General features: G+C 51.2%; 1 protein-coding gene across 6 annotated transcripts in view; it reads left to right on the top strand.

The window, feature by feature from the left end:
- LOC132571063 (zinc finger protein 883-like) overlaps window positions 1–19,777 on the top strand; it is a 661,721-nt gene that overhangs the window by 168,278 nt on the left and 473,666 nt on the right. Inside the window, exons 1-2 of one of the 6 annotated variants that reach the window (XM_060237705.1) lie at window positions 9,690–9,740; window positions 18,877–19,375. The exons of the other annotated variants lie outside the window; for them this stretch is intronic. Coding sequence (XP_060093688.1) covers window positions 18,923–19,375 — 453 coding nt within the window. The 5' untranslated portion in view covers window positions 9,690–9,740; window positions 18,877–18,922. Of the gene's footprint in view, window positions 1–9,689; window positions 9,741–18,876; window positions 19,376–19,777 lie in introns of those variants that run through there. 6 annotated transcript variants of the gene reach the window in all.

Genomic DNA, 19,777 nt, shown 5'->3' with positions numbered 1-19,777 from the left:
GGAGGTTGTAACCGTTCCAGGTAAAGTATACAACCTGTGCAGAGCCAGGGCATGGGAGAAGGCTGGATAGCGGTTTGCGTCCCGCGTGCCTTGCAAGGCGTGCAGGACACAACTGTCAGCTCCCCCCACCTCCCACCCCGATGTGAAAGCCTGAGGGGGCTGCTTGATGATGTCACTTTTTATGACATCATTGTGCCGCGTGTGCATGTTTTTTTCTAAAAGATTGGGGGGAGGGGCACTGAGCTGGGATCTGCCTCCAGCGGCAGAAAACCCAGCTCCGCCCCTGAACCTGTGACCTGGACCGAGATCTTTAGTTTTGATACTTCCTTTGAGGTGTCTGTGTTCTGGTTAGCAAATAAAAGTCCATATCCATACAATCCATACAAGTGTTTGGAACGCTTTCCTTATGAAGAAAGGTTTAAATGCTTGGGGCTCTTTAGCTTGGAGAAACGTCGACTGAGGGGTGACATGATAGAGGTTTACAAGATTCTGCATGGGATGGAGAAAGTAGAGAAAGAAGTCCTTTTATCCCTTTCTCACAATGCAAGAACTCGTGGGCATTCAATGAAATTTCTGAGCACTCAGGTTAAAACGGATAAAAGGAAGTCCTTCTTCGCGCAAAGGGTAATTAACATGTGGAATTCACTGCCACAGGTGGTGGTGGTGGCTACAACAGAGCCAGCTTCAAGAGGGGTGTCAGAACTTGTATCTTTGCTGCTGGTCCCCTATAATGTGACCAATGCTGTATGGTAGTTTTACTGTGTCTTAGAGTTATATTATAACTGAACCAAACTGACTCCATGTTGTAACCTCTGTCTAACCCAGAGTGCCTGAATAGTAATTAACCTTGCCCCACTGGTATCCAAAATATTTGGGGCTGTAGAATGAATTATGTCTTGTCTCTGCACATTCTCACACTGGGACCCTTTGAAGCCGAACAGCATGGCCTTCGAAGTAGGGAGGCATCCTCTCTACTGATAGTGATGGTGAGAAGACAGCTGCGCCCTACAATGTGAATTGTGGCTTTGTGAGATGTTTGCTTTACGTGTATAAAATCAAGCTGATGCTGGCTCTCGCCATTACTGTTATCTTGCCTTTTCCAGCACCTAGTTCTCTTCAATAAAATCCTAGCTTTGCAACTGAGTATGGGATCCGTTTGAAGTTCATTGAGTTCTGACATTATAACAGTAATCCCATTGTTCGTGGCTTATCTGTACTGGAGGCTTGGCCCGATGGCGGCAAAAGTACCAGACGACGGAGAGCCCACCACCCCATCGGAGGACCCGCCACTCGACCCAAACGTGACGGGGGTCCGACGCAAAATTAAGGTTCCAGCGCCCTTCTCGGTCGACGCCGCTTTCCCGGCCCCGCGAACCTGGAGCCCACGGAAGTCCACGGCAGCAATCGACGCCGCGGAGCAGCGGTACCGAAGCATGTTGGGCGAAGGAGGGGCAGGAGACGACGACGAGGGCCAGGCGGAGGGTACGGAGCCCCGAGGGGGGGAAGACCCGATCCGGACCCTCCGCAACGAATTATTCGACTGGGTGCGGGAGATCCACGGCGATGTGCACCGCTCCCGCGTGACGATGGCCGAGGAGATGCAGCAGAACCTGGGCGCTATCCACGACCAGCTCCGCACTTTGCAAACCGCGGTCCTGGGGATACCGTATGGAGTGCTGCCACTGGGGCAACCGCCCGTCGCCCCGCCGGCCCCCGCCCCGCAAGCTCCGGCTGCCCCGGCGCCGCCGGCCCCAGTGGGCCCAGCAGCCCCGGCACCTCCGGCTCCGCCGGCTCCAGCCGCCCCGGCACCACCGGCGCCACCTGCACCAGGGGCCCCGGCCGCCCCGGCGCCGCCTGCACCGGCCGTCCCGATCCCGCCGGCCCTACCGGGCCCCGCGCCGCCACCTGGGGTGCCGCAAGCGCCTGGTGGGGCCGAGGGCCGGGGGAGAGAGTTGAAGATTACGTTCGATGGGAACCCGGAGGACGTGGAGTACTTTACTATTCAGTGCGACACGTTCTTCACCCACTGGGGTGCCGACTACCCTACCGAGGCCAGCCGAGTGTACCACATCGCGTCTCGACTGAGAGGGGCGGCCCGCAAGTGGTACGTGGGGCTTTTCATGGGAAGAAAGCCCGAATTAGCTACCGTGGCAGGGTTCCTGCACGCGATGCTCCGCCAGTATGGAGATCCTTTACGGGAAGAGAAGGCGGTCGCTGCCCTCCAACGCATCGAACAGGGCAACCGCTCCACCCGCGAGTACGCCACCGAATTCCTGGGGTACTGCGCGGCAGCAAGGGGATGGAACGAGGTCATGAAATACACCGCATTCATCAACGGGCTGAATCCAAGCATCCTCGACCGCTGTTACAGTCAGGGGAGGCCCGATACGCTGGTCGGCTGGATCCAACTGGCCGGGGAGGTGGAAACCAACCTCCAACACGTGGGGATGAGGAGACAGCAACTAGCGAGGAAGGGAGCCAAACACACCCCAACTAAATCGGAAGGGAAGAAGGCCCCGACGACCTCCACCCCGTCTCCCGCCCGCAAATGCTTCCAATGCGGGGACCCAAATCATCTTGCTGCTAACTGCCCTGGGAAAGCGGGATCCACACCACCCACGGCGCGGCCAACCACCCCGGGCCCGAAGAAGAAGAAGAGCAGCCGATCGAAGGAGCCCAGTCGGGGCTCCGTCGCCACTTCCTTGGCGACTGACGAGGATTTTACCACCAGCCTGGCGGCAGTCGAAGAATCGACCGAGGAGTCGGACGACACCGAGTCGGCGGGAAACGACAGCGACCTGCTTTAATGGGTGCCGCAAAGCAGGTCCAGCAACAGCCGGCACTCCTCACGGTGAGAGCAACTGGGGGTTTACTTTTTATGGCCGTTACCCTCCTAAACCCGAACCTAAAGAGATTCATGCACGCCCGAGCACTAATCGACTCAGGGTGTAACAGGGACTTGATCACCCCCCGCCTAGTTGAGGCGCTGGGATTAGCCACTTCGCCCCTGCCACAACCGATGCAGTTCCAGCAAATGGACGGGGGGCCCATGAGGGGGGAACCATGTGTTTTAGAAACTCAGGCGGTCCCGGTAGGGACCGAGGAGCATTGGGGAATTGAGACTTTCGTAATTGCCCCCTCCTGCTCTTTCGACGTGGTAGTTGGCTCAGCCTGGCTCGCCCGCCACCAACCCGACATAAGGTGGGAGGAACAGATCGTCCGGTTCCCAGATTGGAGGTGCGAGCATCACCACTGGCGCCCCGAATGGGGGCCGCACGCTCCCCCCCAAAACATGCGGGCGTGCCTCACACTTGAGGAAGTCGCCTCCATCCCCAAGGAGTACCGAGACTTAAAACTGGCATTTAGCGAGAAGGAAGCGGATGAGCTACCGCCCCACCGCCCTACAGACTGCGCCATTGAGTTAATCCCCGGGCAGCAGCTTCCCAAAGCGAAACTGTACTCCATGGGTTGGGCGGAGAAGGCGGAACTCCGAAAGTTTTTGGACAAAAATCTAAAGCGTGGTTTTATTCGACCGGCCACAGCCCCCCATGCCGCCCCCGTTCTATTCCGAAAGAAAAAGGACGGGTCGCTTAGACTTTGCACAGATTTTCGTGCGATAAACGGGATTTCCATGTCCAACGCCTACCCGATCCCGTTGATAAAGGACTTGTTAAACACTGTAGCAAGGGGGAAAATATTTACCAAACTCGACCTCCGGGACGCGTACTTTCGCGTTCGCATCAAAGAGGGGGACGAATGGAAAACCGCCTTCAACACCCCACTGGGACAATTTGAATACCTTGTCATGCCGTTTGGGCTACAGGGAGCCCCGGGCGTTTTTATGAACTTTATCAATGAAGTGCTGCGGGACTTCCTGTTCAAGGGGGTGGTGGTGTACCTTGATGACATCATTATCTATTCACAAGATCTAAAGTCTCATGTGCCTTTGGTCAGAAAAGTGTTAAGCACCCTTTGTAAACACAAACTGTATGCCAAACTGTCGAAATGTGAATTCCACAAGACCGAGCTTGATTATTTGGGCTTCAGGGTGTCGGGGGAGGGATTGTCCATGGACCCCGCAAAGGTCCAAGCGGTGTTAGACTGGGAACCCCCTCGAACCCGCAAGCAATTACAAAGTTTTATCGGGTTCGCTAACTTTTACCGCGACTTCATAAAGGGGTTCGCCACGGTCATGCTCCCCCTTACAGAACTCCTCAAAACCAAGGGAAAAGGTGACGAGGCTAAAAAACCCGGCGCACGCCTAACGTGGACGCCGGAGTGCCAAAAAGCTTTCACTGAGCTAAAACGCCTCTTCACCTCCGAACCCGTGCTGGCACACCCTGACGAACTAAAGCCCTTCGTGGTCCAATGCGACGCCTCCGACGCCGCTGTGGGAGCCATATTGATGCAGAGGGGGGAAAATGGGGCGCTCCGACCATGTGCCTATATTTCCAGGAAATTTTCCAATGAACAGAGAAATTGGTCAGTCTGGGACAAGGAAGCGTTTGCAGTCATGTTTGCCCTAAAGACCTGGCGCTCCTGGCTTGAAGGAGCAAGAGTCCCCTTCGAAATTTGGACCGATCACAAAAACCTGGAAGCCCTCACTGGGCGTCGCAAAATGACTGCAAAACAGATCCGGTGGGCAGGCTTCTTCGCTAAGTTTGATTTTGTGCTGAAACACATCCCAGGCTCAAGGAACTTTTTAGCGGACGCCCTTTCCCGCCTGCCCCAACACGACAGTCTTAGAGAGGAGGTGGTAGACTCACTAATTTCCCCCTCAGCCATCGCGGGGGGAGTCACCACCCGCTCCGGCAAACAGACCGACCCTCCGGACTTAGAATTGCTTGCTCGATTCCTCTCGGAGTACAAACAAGAAGCTGACCGCCCCCCCAACTTGGTCAAAGCCGAGAACGGGCTCTATTTACATAATGAAAAAATCTATGTGCCCGATCCCCTCAGAAAAGAGGTTTTGGACCGCTGCCACTCAAGCCGCTTGGCCGGCCACTTTGGCTATGTTAAAACGCTCAACTTGCTCACCCGCCAATTTTGGTGGCCGAAAATGAAAAAAGATGTTTCGGAATTTGTACTGTCATGTCCCACGTGCCTCATGGCAAAACGGAGGGGGGGCAAACCTCCGGGCCACCTAGTCCCCCTCCCTACAGCAACCCGACCTTGGTCGGTAGTCTCCATGGACTTTATTGTAGAGCTCCCGCCTTCGCAGGGCAAGACAGTCATCTTGGTCGTAGTCGATACCTTTTCAAAGCAGGCTCACTTCATTCCTTGCAAACAATTACCTACCGCCAAGAAACTTGCCCAGCTCTTTTTCACTCACATTGTACGCCTACACTCATTCCCAGACAAGGTCATTAGTGACCGCGGAACACAGTTCGTTGCCAACTTCTGGCGGGAGTTCTGCAAACTGGCTGGTATTGAGCAAGGATTGAGTTCTGCCTACCACCCCCAGTCGGACGGACAGACGGAGAGGGTTAATGGCCTTCTAGAGCAATACCTCCGCTGCTTCATTAATTTCCAACAGTCCAACTGGGTAGACCTCCTCCCCTTTGCAGAATACGGCTACAACAATAGCCTCCATAGCTCAACCAAAACCTCCCCTTTCCAAATCATCAATGGTTACGAGGGCAAGCCGTTCCCCACGCTCGCCCTCCCAGCTAACCCATCCCAACCGACATCGTGCCAACAATGGTGGGAGGGACTTCGTGAAGGCTGGAAGGGAATTCAGGAAAACCTGGAGGAAGCGAAAAAAGCATACAAAAAACAATTTGACAAAAAACACTCTCCGGAGTGGGACCTAAAGGTGGGGGATACAGTTTTCCTGTCAACAAAAAACCTCCCCCTTCCTCAGTCCTGTCGCAAACTGGCACTGAAGTTCCTCGGACCTTTCAAAATCAAAAGGGTGATAAATAAAGTAACGGTAGAACTCGAACTACCCAAATCTCTAAGTAAGATCCATCCTGTTTTTCATTGCAGCTTGCTTCGGAAAGACCCTGGTGCTACGTCCTTCCATCCCAGGGCCCCACCGCCCCCTCCGACGACAGTGAGGGGTCAGAGTCACCATGAAGTCCAGGAGATCCTGGACTCCAGAGTCAAACGGGGGAAACTGTATTATTTGATCAGGTGGAAACACTTCCCCCCGAGCTGTGACGAGTGGGTCGAATCTCAGAACGTAGTGGCTCCGCAACTGCTAAAAAAGTTTCACCTACTGTACCCACACAAGCCCAAAGCCGATCCCGCGGGAGGGGGCGCTTAGGGGGGGCAGTATGTCAGAACTTGTATCTTTGCTGCTGGTCCCCTATAATGTGACCAATGCTGTATGGTAGTTTTACTGTGTCTTAGAGTTATATTATAACTGAACCAAACTGACTCCATGTTGTAACCTCTGTCTAACCCAGAGTGCCTGAATAGTAATTAACCTTGCCCCACTGGTATCCAAAATATTTGGGGCTGTAGAATGAATTATGTCTTGTCTCTGCACATTCTCACACTGGGACCCTTTGAAGCCGAACAGCATGGCCTTCGAAGTAGGGAGGCATCCTCTCTACTGATAGTGATGGTGAGAAGACAGCTGCGCCCTACAATGTGAATTGTGGCTTTGTGAGATGTTTGCTTTACGTGTATAAAATCAAGCTGATGCTGGCTCTCGCCATTACTGTTATCTTGCCTTTTCCAGCACCTAGTTCTCTTCAATAAAATCCTAGCTTTGCAACTGAGTATGGGATCCGTTTGAAGTTCATTGAGTTCTGACAAGGGGATTCGATAAAAATATGGAGCAGAGTGTAGGTCTGGATGGGCCATTGGCCAGATTCAACAGGGCCTCTCTTGTTCTTCTGTGACACAGAGTGTTGGACTGGATGGACCATTGGCCTGATACAACAGGGCTTCTCTTATGTTCTTATGTGACACAGAGTGTTGGACTGGATGGGCCATTGGCCTGATCCAACATGGCTTCTCTTATGTTCTTATGTGACACAGAGTGTTGGGCTGGATGGGCCATTGGCCTGATACAACAGGGCTTCTCTTATGTGACACAGAGGCCGTTTTCCCACTTACCTTACCCCGGAGCGACGTCCCTCTTCACCGTGCTGCGTCTGCGCGGATTTCGCACAAACTGCTGCGCAGCACCAGGAAGAGCCGTGTAGTCCCAGGGCTTTTGCGTTGCAAATGTAAACTGCCAAAAAGCAGTTACATTTCCGATGCAAAAGCCCTGGGACTACGCGGCTCTTCCTGGTGCTGCGCAGTAGTTTGTGCGAAATCCGCGCAGACGCAGCGCGGTGAAGAGGGACGTCGCTCCAGGGTAAGGTAAGTGGGAAAACAGCCAGAGTGTTGGACTGAATGGGCCATTGGCCTGATCCAACAGGGCTTCTCTTATGTTCTTATGTGACACAGAGTGTTGGACTGGATGGGCCATTGGCCTGATCCAACAGGGCTTCTCTTATGTTCTTATGTGACACAGAGTGTTGGACTGGATGGGCCATTGGCCTGATCCAACAGGGCTTCTCTTATGTTCTTATGTGACACAGAGTGTTGGACTGGATGGACCATTGGCCTGATCCAACATGGCTTCTCTTATGTGACACAGAGTGTTGGACTGGATGGGCCATTGGCCTGATCCAACAGGGCTTCTCTTATGTTCTTATGTGACACAGAGTGTTGGACTGGATGGACCATTGGCCTGATCCAACATGGCTTCTCTTATGTGACACAGAGTGTTGGACTGGATGGGCCATTGGCCTGATCCAACATGGCTTCTCTTATGTTCTTATCTGGAGAGTGTCTTCAATTGAGGGCAGCTACAGAGCTGACACACCAATGCTGTCTCACTGCCTGTCAAGGAGAGAAGTCGACAGAAGAACTTTGATCCATTGTGGTGGCTTTTACTAAGATGTCTTGCCTCCTTCTTAGCTAAAGATGCAAAATTTCCAGAAACTTTGAAGCCTTGGGGGGGGGGGAGCCACCCCTACCCACTGTGCCCAGCAGACATTTCCCTCTCCCCTCCTTCTTTCAAAGGAAGCTAAGGACAGCAGCAGTAAGCCTTTATTGGCATAAAACAGATTTAGCAGTAAAATAGCAATATAAATAATATAAAATCCTAGATTATAGAGTACAAAGGGAGCTAATATACATAAAATAAGTAAAATATATATGAGTCGAGTTTAGCCAAATTAAATAATTAAAACAAATAAAATGTGGTCATTCCAGAACATTCTCTTATGTTCTTACGTGACACAGAGTGTTGGACTGGATGGGCCATTGTCTCTGTCGTATTTCCATGGCCTGTTGAAGAAATCTAGCCACCATTAAAGTTACCTCAGCGCAAGTGTCATTTAAAAGTTTGTGGACTTTGCCTGAATCAGCACAGCCCAACATATCTGCTAAGATATCTTTCAGGTATATACAACGAATATCATCATAAAGAGGACAGTTCAATAATACATGGGAAATAGTTTCAATACACTTATATCAACTGCTCTCGGAAGCTAAGGACAAAGAGAAATGTGAAGCCCTGTTTGACCCCTGGAGACAAGCAGAGCAGAGCCAAATTGAAATCATATCCCTTGGGGAGCTGCCTGGATTCTCTGAAAGTGGACAGAAGCAGGAATCCAGTTGCAGCCACGCCAGTTTGGCAACCACAATCACACTTGCATTGGTGAACTGGACTTCAGGAAGTCCTACAAAGGAAGAAAAACATTGAACAAAGCAGGAGTTGAGTTGCACCTTTAAGACCGACCCATTTGTATTTAGAACGTAAGCTTTCGTGTGCTCTTAAGCACACTTCATCAGATGAGGAATCCAGCACAGTGAGCAAAGCCAGACATAGCTGAGCAGTGGCCCAGAATGCAACATGGTACAGATTTAAGAACCAATGACAGTGAAGTCAAAGTATCTGGTAGGCAGTGGTTTAAAAGGTAAAATGGTACAATGACAGAATAGCAAAATTAAATTTATAAATTTAGTAAAATAGTAAAATTGCTCAATTTGTTAATTTTACTATTCTGTCATAAGAACATAAGAGAAGCCATGTTGGATCAGGCCAATGCCCCATCCAGTCCAACACTCTGTGTCACACAGTGGCAAAAAATTTTATACATACACACACACTGTGGCTAATAGCCACTGATGGACTTCTGCTCCATATTTTTATCTGCCATTGTACCATTTTACATTCTAAACCGCTGTCTACCAGATAATTTTACTTCATAGAATCATAGAGTTGGAAGAGACCTCTAGGGTCATCCCTTGGGGCAGGGGTGGCCAGCGGTAGCTCTCCAGATGTTTTTTGCCTACAACTCCCATCAACCCCAGCCATTGGCCATGCTGGCTGGGGCTGATAGGGGTTGTAGGCAAAAAACATCTGGAGAGCTACCATTGGGCACCCCTGCCTTAGGGTCATTCACTGTCATTGGTTCTTAAATCTGTACTGTGTTGCATTCTGGGCCACTGCCTACCAGCTAGGTATGGCTCTGCTCAGCTATATCTGGCTTTGCTCACTGTGCTGGATTCCTCGTCTGATGAAGTGCGCTTAAGAGCACACGAAAGCTTACGTTCTAAATAAAACTGGGTTTGTCTTAAAGGTGCCACTTGTCTCCTGCTTTGCTCCAGAAGTGGTTGGGATTTGACGTCACTTCCGGCCAGAGCCTCTCTCTCCTTTCCCCCCGCCCCTCCCCAGAGGGAGGAAAAGCTCTTGGTGAATGCAGCAGTCCAGAAACGGAAGATCGGTCCGGGTAACCTGATAATGCAACGGGGAGGGGGGGGGAGGCGTGGTCCCTGGGGCAGCAGGGGAGAGAGGGAGGGGTAGGGAGGGGATGCACGTTGCAAAAGGAGACCCGAAGACGTGGGCGGGAGTGGGGTGGGGGAACAGCCCTTTGGGGGCGCCGCTTTGCTTGGAGTCGAGTGTGTGGAATTCTGGAAGCTCTTTTGCTGCTTTTCTGTGATTCTGTCTCCTATTCATGAGACGTCCATAGGAATGGGTGCTGCATTGCGAAATGCAATATAAGAGGAGGCAAGATAGAAATGCAATATAGGAGAAGGCCCCACTGTGGACCTCCGGATGGCGCCTGGTTGTTTGTTTGTTTTTGGCAGCTGTGTGACACAGAGTGTTGGACTGGATGGGCCACTGGCCTGATCCAACAAGGCTTCTCTTATGTGACACAGAGTGTTGGACTGGATGGGCCATTGGCCTGATCCAATATGGCTTCTCTTATGCGACACAGAGTGTTGGACCTGGATGGGCCATTGGCCTGATCCAGCATGGCTTCTCTTATGTTCTTATGTGACACAGAGTGTTGGACTGGATGGGGCCACTGCCTGATCCAACAAGGCTTCTCTTATGTGACACAGAGTGTTGGACTGGATGGGCCATTGGCCCTGATCCAACATGGCTTCTCTTATGTGGCACAGAGTGTTGGACTGGATGGGCCACTGGCCTGATCCAACATGGCTTCTCTTATGTTCTTATGTGACACAGAGTGTTGGACTGGATGGGCCATTGGCCTGATCCAACATGGCTTCTCTTATGTGACACAGAGTGTTGGACTGGATGGGCCATTGGCCTGATCCAGCATGGCTTCATTATGTTCTTACAGCTTCAAGAGGGGACTGGATAAACATATGGAGAAGAGGTCCATCAGTGGCTCTTAGCCACAGTGTATCGTTGGAACTCTCTGTCTGGGGCAAGTGATGCTTTGTGTTCTTTGTGCTTGGAGGGGCACAGTGGGAGGGCTTCTAGTGTCCTGCTAGACCCCCTGATGGCACTTGGGTTTTTTGGCCACTGTGTGACACAGAGTGTTGGACGGAGGGGCCACTGGCCTGATCCAACATGGCTTCTCTTATGTACTTATGAATCCTAGTGCTGAGATGGCTGAACAGCACGTTGGATACTCTAGGAGTGCAGCCCCCATGCAGAATTACTCCAGAGCAGGAGTGGTCAAATTTGCTTAACATAAGAGCTACACAGAATAAATGTCAAATGCTTGAGAGCCGTAAGGCATGAAATCAGATTGTTTGAGAAAAGGGAGGGAGGGAGGGAGGAAAATAGATGGGGAGGGAGAGAGAGGTGGAAAGAAAGCAATTTTAACTTCACATTCATTCTCCAAGCTGCTGGCTAGCTTGACTTGGAGAAATTATTTAGAGCAGTGGTCCCCAACCTTTTTGGCACCAGGGACGGGTTTTTGTGGAAAACAATTTTTCCACGGACCGGGGGTGGGAGGGAATGGTTTCGGGATGATGCAATTGTGCGCTTTATTTCTAAAGTGTTCAGTGCGGTGGTTATGTATGTGGACTCTTATCTGGTTAAGTACAGGACTCTTATCTGGGAGAACCGGGTTTCGTTCCCCAGTCCTCCACTTGCAGCTGCTGGAATAGCTTTCAGACAGCCATAGTGCACAGAGCTGTCCTTGAAAGGGCAGCTTCTGGGAGAGCTCTCTCCAGCCCCATCCATCTCACAGGGTGTCTGTTGTGGGGGAAGAAGGTAAAGGAGATTGTGAGCCACTCTGAGCCTCTGTCCTTGAAAGGGCAGCTGCTGTGAGAGCCCTCTCCAGCCCCACCCACCTCACAGGGTGTCTGTTGTGGGGGAGGAAGGGAAAGGAGATTGTAGGCCGCTCTGAGCCTCTGTCCTTGAAAGGGAAGCTGATGTGAGAGTCCTCTCAGCCCCACCCACCTCACAGGGTGTCTGTTGTGGGGGAGGAAGGGAAAGGAGATTGTAGGCCGCTCTGAGCCTCTGTCCTTGAAAGGGCAGCTGCTGGGAGAGCCCTCTCCAGCCCCACCCACTTCACAGGGTGTCTGTTGTGGGGGAGGATGGGAAAGGAGATTGTAGGCTGCTCTGAGCCTCTGTCCTTGAAAGGGCAGCTGCTGTGAGAGCCCTCTCAGCCCCACCCACCTCACAGGGTGTCTATTGTGGGGGGAGGAAGGGAAAAGAGATTGTAGACTGCTCTGAGCCTCTGTCCTTGAAAGGGCAGCTGCTGGGAGAGCCCTCTCCAGCCCCACCCACCTCACAGGGTGTCTGGAGGAAGGTAAAGGAGATTGTGAGCCGCTCTGAAACTCTGAGATTCGGAGTGGAGGGCGGGATATAAATCCAATATCGTCATCATCTTCTTCTCCTTCTTACTACTACTCTATTGTAATATATAATGAAATAATTATGCAACTCATGGCCCAGTTGCTAACAGGCCACGGACCAGTACCGGTCCGCAGACCAGGGGTTGGGGACCCCTGATTTAGAGAGACTAATGCTTTCTCCGGGCCAGCCAACAGAGCAGTGGGGGCTTTAAGAGCCACACAATATGTGTGAAAGAGCCACATGTGGCTCCTGAGCCACAGTTTGGCCACCCCTGTTCCAGAGTAACCCATGGAGGTGCATGGAGTGTCCTTGATGACAGCCTGGCTGGACCTCCTCATGGAGAGGAGGGAAACCATTTTTCATTCGTCTGCAGTGCTGAAAGGGTCAAACTCCCAGAGCAATTGGCTAGAGAGGCCAAGAAGGCTCATTTCCTTGCTGCCGGGGGGGGGGGGGGGAGGGTACGGAGGGAGGGTTTGCTTTTGCAGGAAGAAAGAGGGCTGCAGAAAAAGCAGCCACAGGGAAATTCCTGGCAACAGCCGGATGCCAGGAAGGTTTCCATAGAAACAAATAATTGGCGGGATAACGTTTGAGGCTTTGGAAAAGAGGAAGGCTGGGATCATTCTCAACCATGGTTGCTCTATGGTTGCCAACCCTCAGATGGCAAATTCCTGGACATTTGGAGGGACACTTGGTGCTGGGGAGGGGCACAGTGGGAGGACTTATGGTGTCCTGGCCCCACTGCTGGACCTCCTGATGGCACCTGTTTTTTTTGGCCCCTGTGTGACACAGAGTGTTTGACTGGATGGACCTTTGACCTGATCCAGCATGGCTTCTCTTATGTTCTTATGTGACAAAGAGTGTTGGACTGGATGGGCCATTGGCCTGATCCAACAGGGCTTCTCTTATGTTCTTATGTGACACATAGTGTTGGGCTGGATGGGCCATTGGCCTAATCCAACATGGCTTCTCTTATGTTCTTATGTGACACAGAGTATTGGACTGGATGGGCCATTGGCCTGATCCAACATGGCTTCTCTTATGTTCTTCTGTGACACAGAGTGTTGGACTGCATGGGCCATTGGCCTGATCCAACAGGGCTTCTCTTATGTTCTTATGTGACACAGAGTGTTGGACTGGATGGGCCACTGGCCTGATCCAGCATGGCTTCTCTTATGTGACACAGAGTGTTGGACTGGATGGGCCATTGGCCTGATCCGACAGGGCTTCTCTTATGTGACAGAGTTTTGGGCTAGATGGGCCACTGGCCTGATCCAACATGGCTTCTCCTATGTGACACAGAGTGTTGGACTGGATGGGCCACTGGCCTGATCCAACATGACTTCTCTTATGTTCTTATGATGCATTGTGGGAAAGGCCCAGTTTGTGCCCAGGGATGGACCTCAGATGGAAACAAGGCATTAGACTCCTCCCCCCATGCAGCCATTTTCTCCCCGGGGGACTGATCTCTGTCAGCTAGAAGTCAGTTGGAGTTCTGGGGAAACTTTAGGTCATGCCTGGTGTTCAACAACCCTGTTAGGCACCAGTTTTGTTCCTCTACATAAGCAGGGTTTTTTTGTTTTTGTTCTTTTGCGGGAGTGGGAACAATCGATGCCTTTCAGTACAAGAAAAGTTAAATACAAGCCTCGAATTTCAGCAGGAGCTCACAGGAGCACAGCTCCTGAACTTTTCTGAGGGCTCCCCCTCCTCCTCCCCACCTACCTTGTCTATTGAATAGTAGGTGCAGCTGCATAACAATACCTGGGCAGCCAACCAGCCGCCAGGAGCTCTGCCACGCCCCCAGCAGCTCTCATCCCTGGAGAAGCCCACGCCACCCTTTCTCCACTTTATGTGATTTTGGGAGGCGAGTGGCTTGCTGCCCTTTTAACTATGGGGGGGGGGGCGACACAGGAGAGCCCCAGGTGAACGAGACCTGCTTGGGCTGGCTGGATCTCTAGTCAACCCAAGCAGGCCTCACTCACCTAGGGCTCTCTTTTTTGTGTCAGGTTGCTTTTGGCTGGAGTGGGGTGTGTGTGGCATATGTGAATGAGTTATGCTAATGAACTCCACGACCTATTTTTCTACAAAATGGAACATAAGAACATAAGAGAAGCCATGTTGGATCAGGCCAATGGCCCATCAAGTCCAACACTCTGTGTCACACAGTGGCAAAAAATGTTATATACACACATACACTGTGGCTAATAGCCACTGATGGACCTGATGGAAGGAAAGGCAAGGTCCCTGTGCAAGCACCAGTTGTTTCCGACTCTGGGGTGACATTGCTTTCACGACGTTTTCACGGCAGACTTTTTATGGGGTGATTTGCCATTGCCATCTCCAGTCATCTACGCTTTCCCCCCAGCAAGCTGGGGACTCCTTTGACCGACCTCGGAAGGATGGAAGGCTGAGTCAACCTCGAGCCGGCGACCTGAAAACCCAGCTTCCGCCGGGGATCGAACTCAGGTCGTGAGCAGAGCTTAGGACTGCAGCTTTTAACACTCTGCACCCCTGGTTAAATGTATAACTCTTGACATTCTGTTGTGGGTCATTTTAATACGCCAAAAAAAAATACCTCCCACATTAAAAGCTGGCCTTTTTCTGGTTGGATGAGTAAAATAGTGGCATTGGGGAAAGAGAACTCCTGCCTCCACTGGAATCAGCTGCAACCCCATCCTAAGACCCTAATTTTCGAGGCCGGCCCAGAGTGGAAAACTGGCAGAACTCTTTGACCAAGGTGCAGAGAGCCCAGCAATGCCAGGGAAGATCATGGAAACAGCGCCAGTGCCCACCAAGCATGGGGGAAGGGGACTGCCCTCTGACTGGCAGAGAGGGGGTAGAGCATGCTGATGTGGCCACACCCCCTGGCGTCAGCCTCCCACAGACACAAGGCCATGAGGAACAAACGGCACACGGGCATGCATCACAGTGAGGACCCTGGCACGAGTGCTGTAAACACTCCAGGGAGCCCTGCAGATGTGAGTTCGAGTACCCACCCCCCAGCACTGTCTGCAGACTGAATGCACAGGGAGAAGACTGGGCTCTTCCCGCTGCATCGCCCCTGCCCAGTTCATTTGGTGGAGGCAGCCATAACAGAAGACCAAATTCTCCTACCCGCACTGGAGTTTGGGTGGGAGGAGCGGCATCTTTTGCCAGGCAAGACAGGTACAGACCCTCCCCCCCCCCGCAAGCCGACACCACGGGGAGGAACACAAGGGCACAGTCCCAAGAGGCGTGGGTTCAGGTCTTGCAAAGGGGGATGCCCGCAAGAATACAAAACTCACCGTCTGGTTGATCCCAGTTGGGATCCAATGGAATGACTCCTTTATACTCATTGGGTGGCCACAACCCCAATAATTTTCACTGGACCGCTTTACCCCCATATCCCTGATGTCAGATTCCCAGTGTACAGATCAGTCCTGGAGATACCCTGGAATTACAACCAATACTTCCTCTAAGCCAGAGGTGTCGAACTCATTTGTTATGGGGGCCTGATCTGACATAAATGAGACCTTGAGGGGCTGGGCCATGTCGGGCTGGGCCGGGCCACGTGTGGACCTCGTTAAGATTAGGTAGCAGAGATATAAATTTTATAAAGAACACAGACAAACCCAAATATATATATATATATATGTTTCAAAAACTTAAAACATGCTTAAAACGTTAGCACTCACGGGTCTTGAGGGTGCTTTCTTTGTATTTCTCCCATGGGGTCCAGGGAACTGGGCAAAGGAAGCTCTGGCTTTTTCCTTCCCTTCTCAGGGGACTGGGGGGGGGAGCCTCAGCCAATAGAAGGAAGAGAGGCTTGGCGGAGAAGCTTTGCTGTGCAATTGAGAGAGCCTGGCAAAGCAAGCTATTCCTCCCCAAAGGAGGAGCCTCAGCCCATGGAGAAAACAGAGGTTTCTCTCTGTAGCTCCTGTGCAATTGCGCAAGCCTTGCAAAGCAAGCTGTGATGCAGAAGGAAGCAAGAGAGAGGGAGAAGGAAGCAGAGGACAGCCAGTTGCTCGGGGGCCTGATTGGATCCTTCCGGGGGCCTGATTCGGCCCCTGAACCGCATGTTCGACACCCCTGCTATAAGCTGTGGAGTCTTATGAACCTATGAAGCTGCCTTATACTGAATCAGACCCTCAGTCCATCAAAGTCAGTATTGTCTTCTCAGACTGGCAGTGGCTCTCCATGGTCTCAAGCTGAGGTTTTTCACACCTATTTGCCTGGACCCTTTTTTGGAGATGCCGGGGATTGAACCTGGGACCTTCTGCTTCCCAAGCAGATGCTCTACCACTGAGCCACCGTCCCTCCCCTTGTGAGCAAAAATTGTACTCTGTGAGCATTAAAGTAAAATGGGGCCGGCTAAGACAAAAATGGGTGAGCTGGAGGCTAAAAAACTGTGAGCTAGCTCACACTAACTCAGCTTAGTGGGAACACCATTTACAACTGGTCTCCATGCTACAGAGATCAGCTTGATGGCAAAAAATGGCTGTTTTGACGGGTGGACTCTATTCCATTATATTGTGCCCTCCCCAAGCTTCACACCAAAATCTCCAAGAATTTCCTAACCCAGAGTTGGCAACCTTGTGCTTTTGATTCCTGCCTCTCCCCAGATCCTCTTCATCCCAGAATCCCTTGTGCCCTAACTGGGAGAGGCTTCAGGAAGTCAACTTGTGGACAAAGCGGACCCAATAGATGTTGTTTACCTTGACTTCCAGAAAGCTTTTGATAAAGTTCCTCATCAAAGGCTCCTTAGTAAGCTCGAGAGTCATGGAGTAATAGGCCAAGTCCTCTTGTGGATCAAAAACTGGCTAATTAATAGGAAACAGAGAGTGAGTATAAATGGGCAATCTTCGCAGTGGAGGACGGTAAGCAGTGGGGTGCCGCAGGGCTCGGTACTGGGTCCCATGCTCTTTAACTTGTTCATAAATGATTTGGAGTTGAGAGTAAGCAGTGAAGTGGTCAAGTTTGCAGATGACACTAAATTGTTCAGGGTGCTGAGAACCAGAGAGGATTGTGAGGAACTCCAAAGGGATCTGTTGAGGCTGGGTGAGTGGGTGTCAACATGGCAGATGAGGTTCAATGTGGCCAAGTGCAAAGTAATGCTCATTGGGGCCAAGAATCCCAGCTACAAATACAAGTTGATGGGGTGTGAACTGGCAGAGACTGACCAAGAGAGAGATCTTGAGGTCGTGGTAGATAATTCACTGAAAATGTCAGGACAGTGTGTGGTTGCAATAGAAAAGGCCAACACCATGTTGGGAATTATTAGGAAGGGAATTGAAAACAAATCAGCTAGTATCCTAATGCCCCTGTATAAATCGATGGTGCGGTCTCACTTGGAATACTGTGTACAATTCTGGTCACCGCACCTCAAAAAGGATATTATAGCATTGGAAAAAGTGCAGAAAAGGGCAACTAAAATGATTAAAGGGCTGGAACACTTCCCCTATGAAGAAAGGTTAAAACGCTTGGGGCTCTTTAGCTTGGAGAAACGTCGACTGCGGTGTGACATGATAGAGGTTTACAAGATTTTGCATGGGATGGAGAAAGTAGAGAAAGAAGTCCTTTTCTCCCTTTCTCACAATACTAGAACTCGTGGGCATTCAATGAAATTGCTGAGCAGTAGGGTTAGAACGGATAAAAGGAAGTACTTCTTCACCCAAAGGGTGATTAACATGTGGAATTCACTGTGGTGGCGGCTACAAGCATAGCTAGCTAAAAGAGAGGTTTGGATAAAAATATGGAGCAGAGGTCCATCAGTGGCTATTAGCCACAGCATATTATTGGAACTGTCTGGGGCAGTGATGCTCTGTATTCTTGGTGCTTGCGGGGGTGTGGGGGGAGCAAAGTGGAAGGGCTTCTAGCCCCACTTGCGAACCTCTTTTTTTTGGCCGCTGTGTGACACAGAGTGTTGGACTGGATGGACCATTGGCCTGATCCAACATGGCTTCTCTTATATTCTTAACTGAGCTCCATCCCATACTCAAACCACACCCTGGGCACAAATCCATTCTGTGCCAGCATCAGATTTACATTCATCCAACACCAGCAAGGTACAGGTAGCACTTTGGATGGGCACAGGGGTGGAATTCTAGCAGGAGCTCCTTTGCATATTAGGCCACACACCCCCCACGATGTAGCCAATCCTCCAGGAGCTTACAAAAAAGCCTTGTAAGCTCTTGGAGGATTGGCTAGATCAGGGGTGTGTTCGCCTAATATGCAAAGGAGCTCCTGCTAGAATTCCACCCCTGGGTGGGCATATCTCCTTTAACACTAAGTGGCCATCCATTAGTCGTTTAACGGCTGGACATAGGTTTGCTCCCAAAGCAGTCTGGATTCTGCACAGAGCCAAAGAAATGGGAGGCTAAGCTTGTAGCGTCTCTAAAAAGCCAAACAGAGACACTTAACTTAAAAAAAAAAACCCCAGTTGGTATATTTAAATTCCTCGGTATGTAATATATCTAAACGATATTAAACCCAGTCTACAAACTACCAGAAGCACTTTTGTTCTGATCTGCCAGGGCTATTCTCATGTGTCCCCTGAGCATATGAAGGTTTGTGATGTTTGGTGCTGTAGCTCCATTCTCATTTTTACTTGTGACCAGGCCTCAGATTTAGTGGGAGCTCACAGGAGCGCATCTCCTGAACCTTTCTGAGAGTTCCACCTCATCCTCCTGAGCATTCCATCTCCTTGCCAATTAAATAGTAGGTGCAGCTGTATAACATTCCCTGGATGAGCTCCACCACCTATTTTTCTACGAAGTGACTCCTGCTTGTGACGTGTGTTATTGTCTGTATCTCTCTTTCCCCCCCAGAAAGAAGCCTCTTCACAGCCAAGGGAATAAAGACGTCTTTTCACAGATGGAGGAGACTCAGTGGAAGGGGCAGGAGATGGAAGAGCAGGACCCAGGAGGACCTGGAACTGGCAAGACAGCAAGCAAAAGCCCCCTTCTCCTCCAGGCTGGGAGTGGTGTTGCATTCTGGGAAAGAGTTGTGCCAGAGACCCTGGCTAAGGACACCATGACCTCAGATGCACACTGCCAACACTTCCGGCAGTTTTGCTACTATGAGGCCGATGGGCCCCGAGCAGTTTGCAGCCAGCTCCATGGACTCTGCAGCCAATGGCTAAAGCCAGAGAGGCACACCAAGAAGCAGATCCTGGACCTGGTGATCCTGGAACAGTTCCTGGCCATCCTGCCCCAGGAAATGCGATGTTGGGTCAGAGGATGTGGGCCGGAGACCAGTTCCCAGGCGGTGGCCCTGGCCGAAGGTTTCCTCCTGAGCCAGGCAGAGGAGAAGAGGCAGGCAGAACAGGTGAGGGGGATTTCTTCCCAATATGTCCAATTCAAGCAACAAGTTCTGGTCTTATCCAGGTATGTCCGATTCAAGTAACCGTGTCTGGCTCTATCCTAACAGTTCCCTGCCAGTGTTAACCATCCAAACTGGAGATTTTACACTCTTTCAGCAGCCTCTTATACTAGAGAATTTCTTATCCAGATAACTCACCAGGTCTGCTAATAGAAGGGTGCAGAGTCTGGGAGTGGGGCAGGAGAGCCAGTTTGGTGTAGTGGTTAAGTCTGCGGACTCTTATCTGGGAGAACAGGGTTTGATTCCCCATTCCTCCACTTGCACCTGCTAGCATGGCCTTGGGCCAACCATAGCTCTGGCAGAGGTTGTCCTTGAAAGGGCAGCTTCTGTGAGAACCCTCTCCAGCCC

The sequence above is a fragment of the Heteronotia binoei genome, chromosome 5 (assembly GCF_032191835.1).
Source record: "Heteronotia binoei isolate CCM8104 ecotype False Entrance Well chromosome 5, APGP_CSIRO_Hbin_v1, whole genome shotgun sequence".
NCBI lineage: Eukaryota > Metazoa > Chordata > Lepidosauria > Squamata > Gekkonidae > Heteronotia > Heteronotia binoei.
The sequence above is the reverse complement of the archived record's forward strand: the minus strand, read 5'-3'. Positions and strand labels throughout refer to the sequence as shown.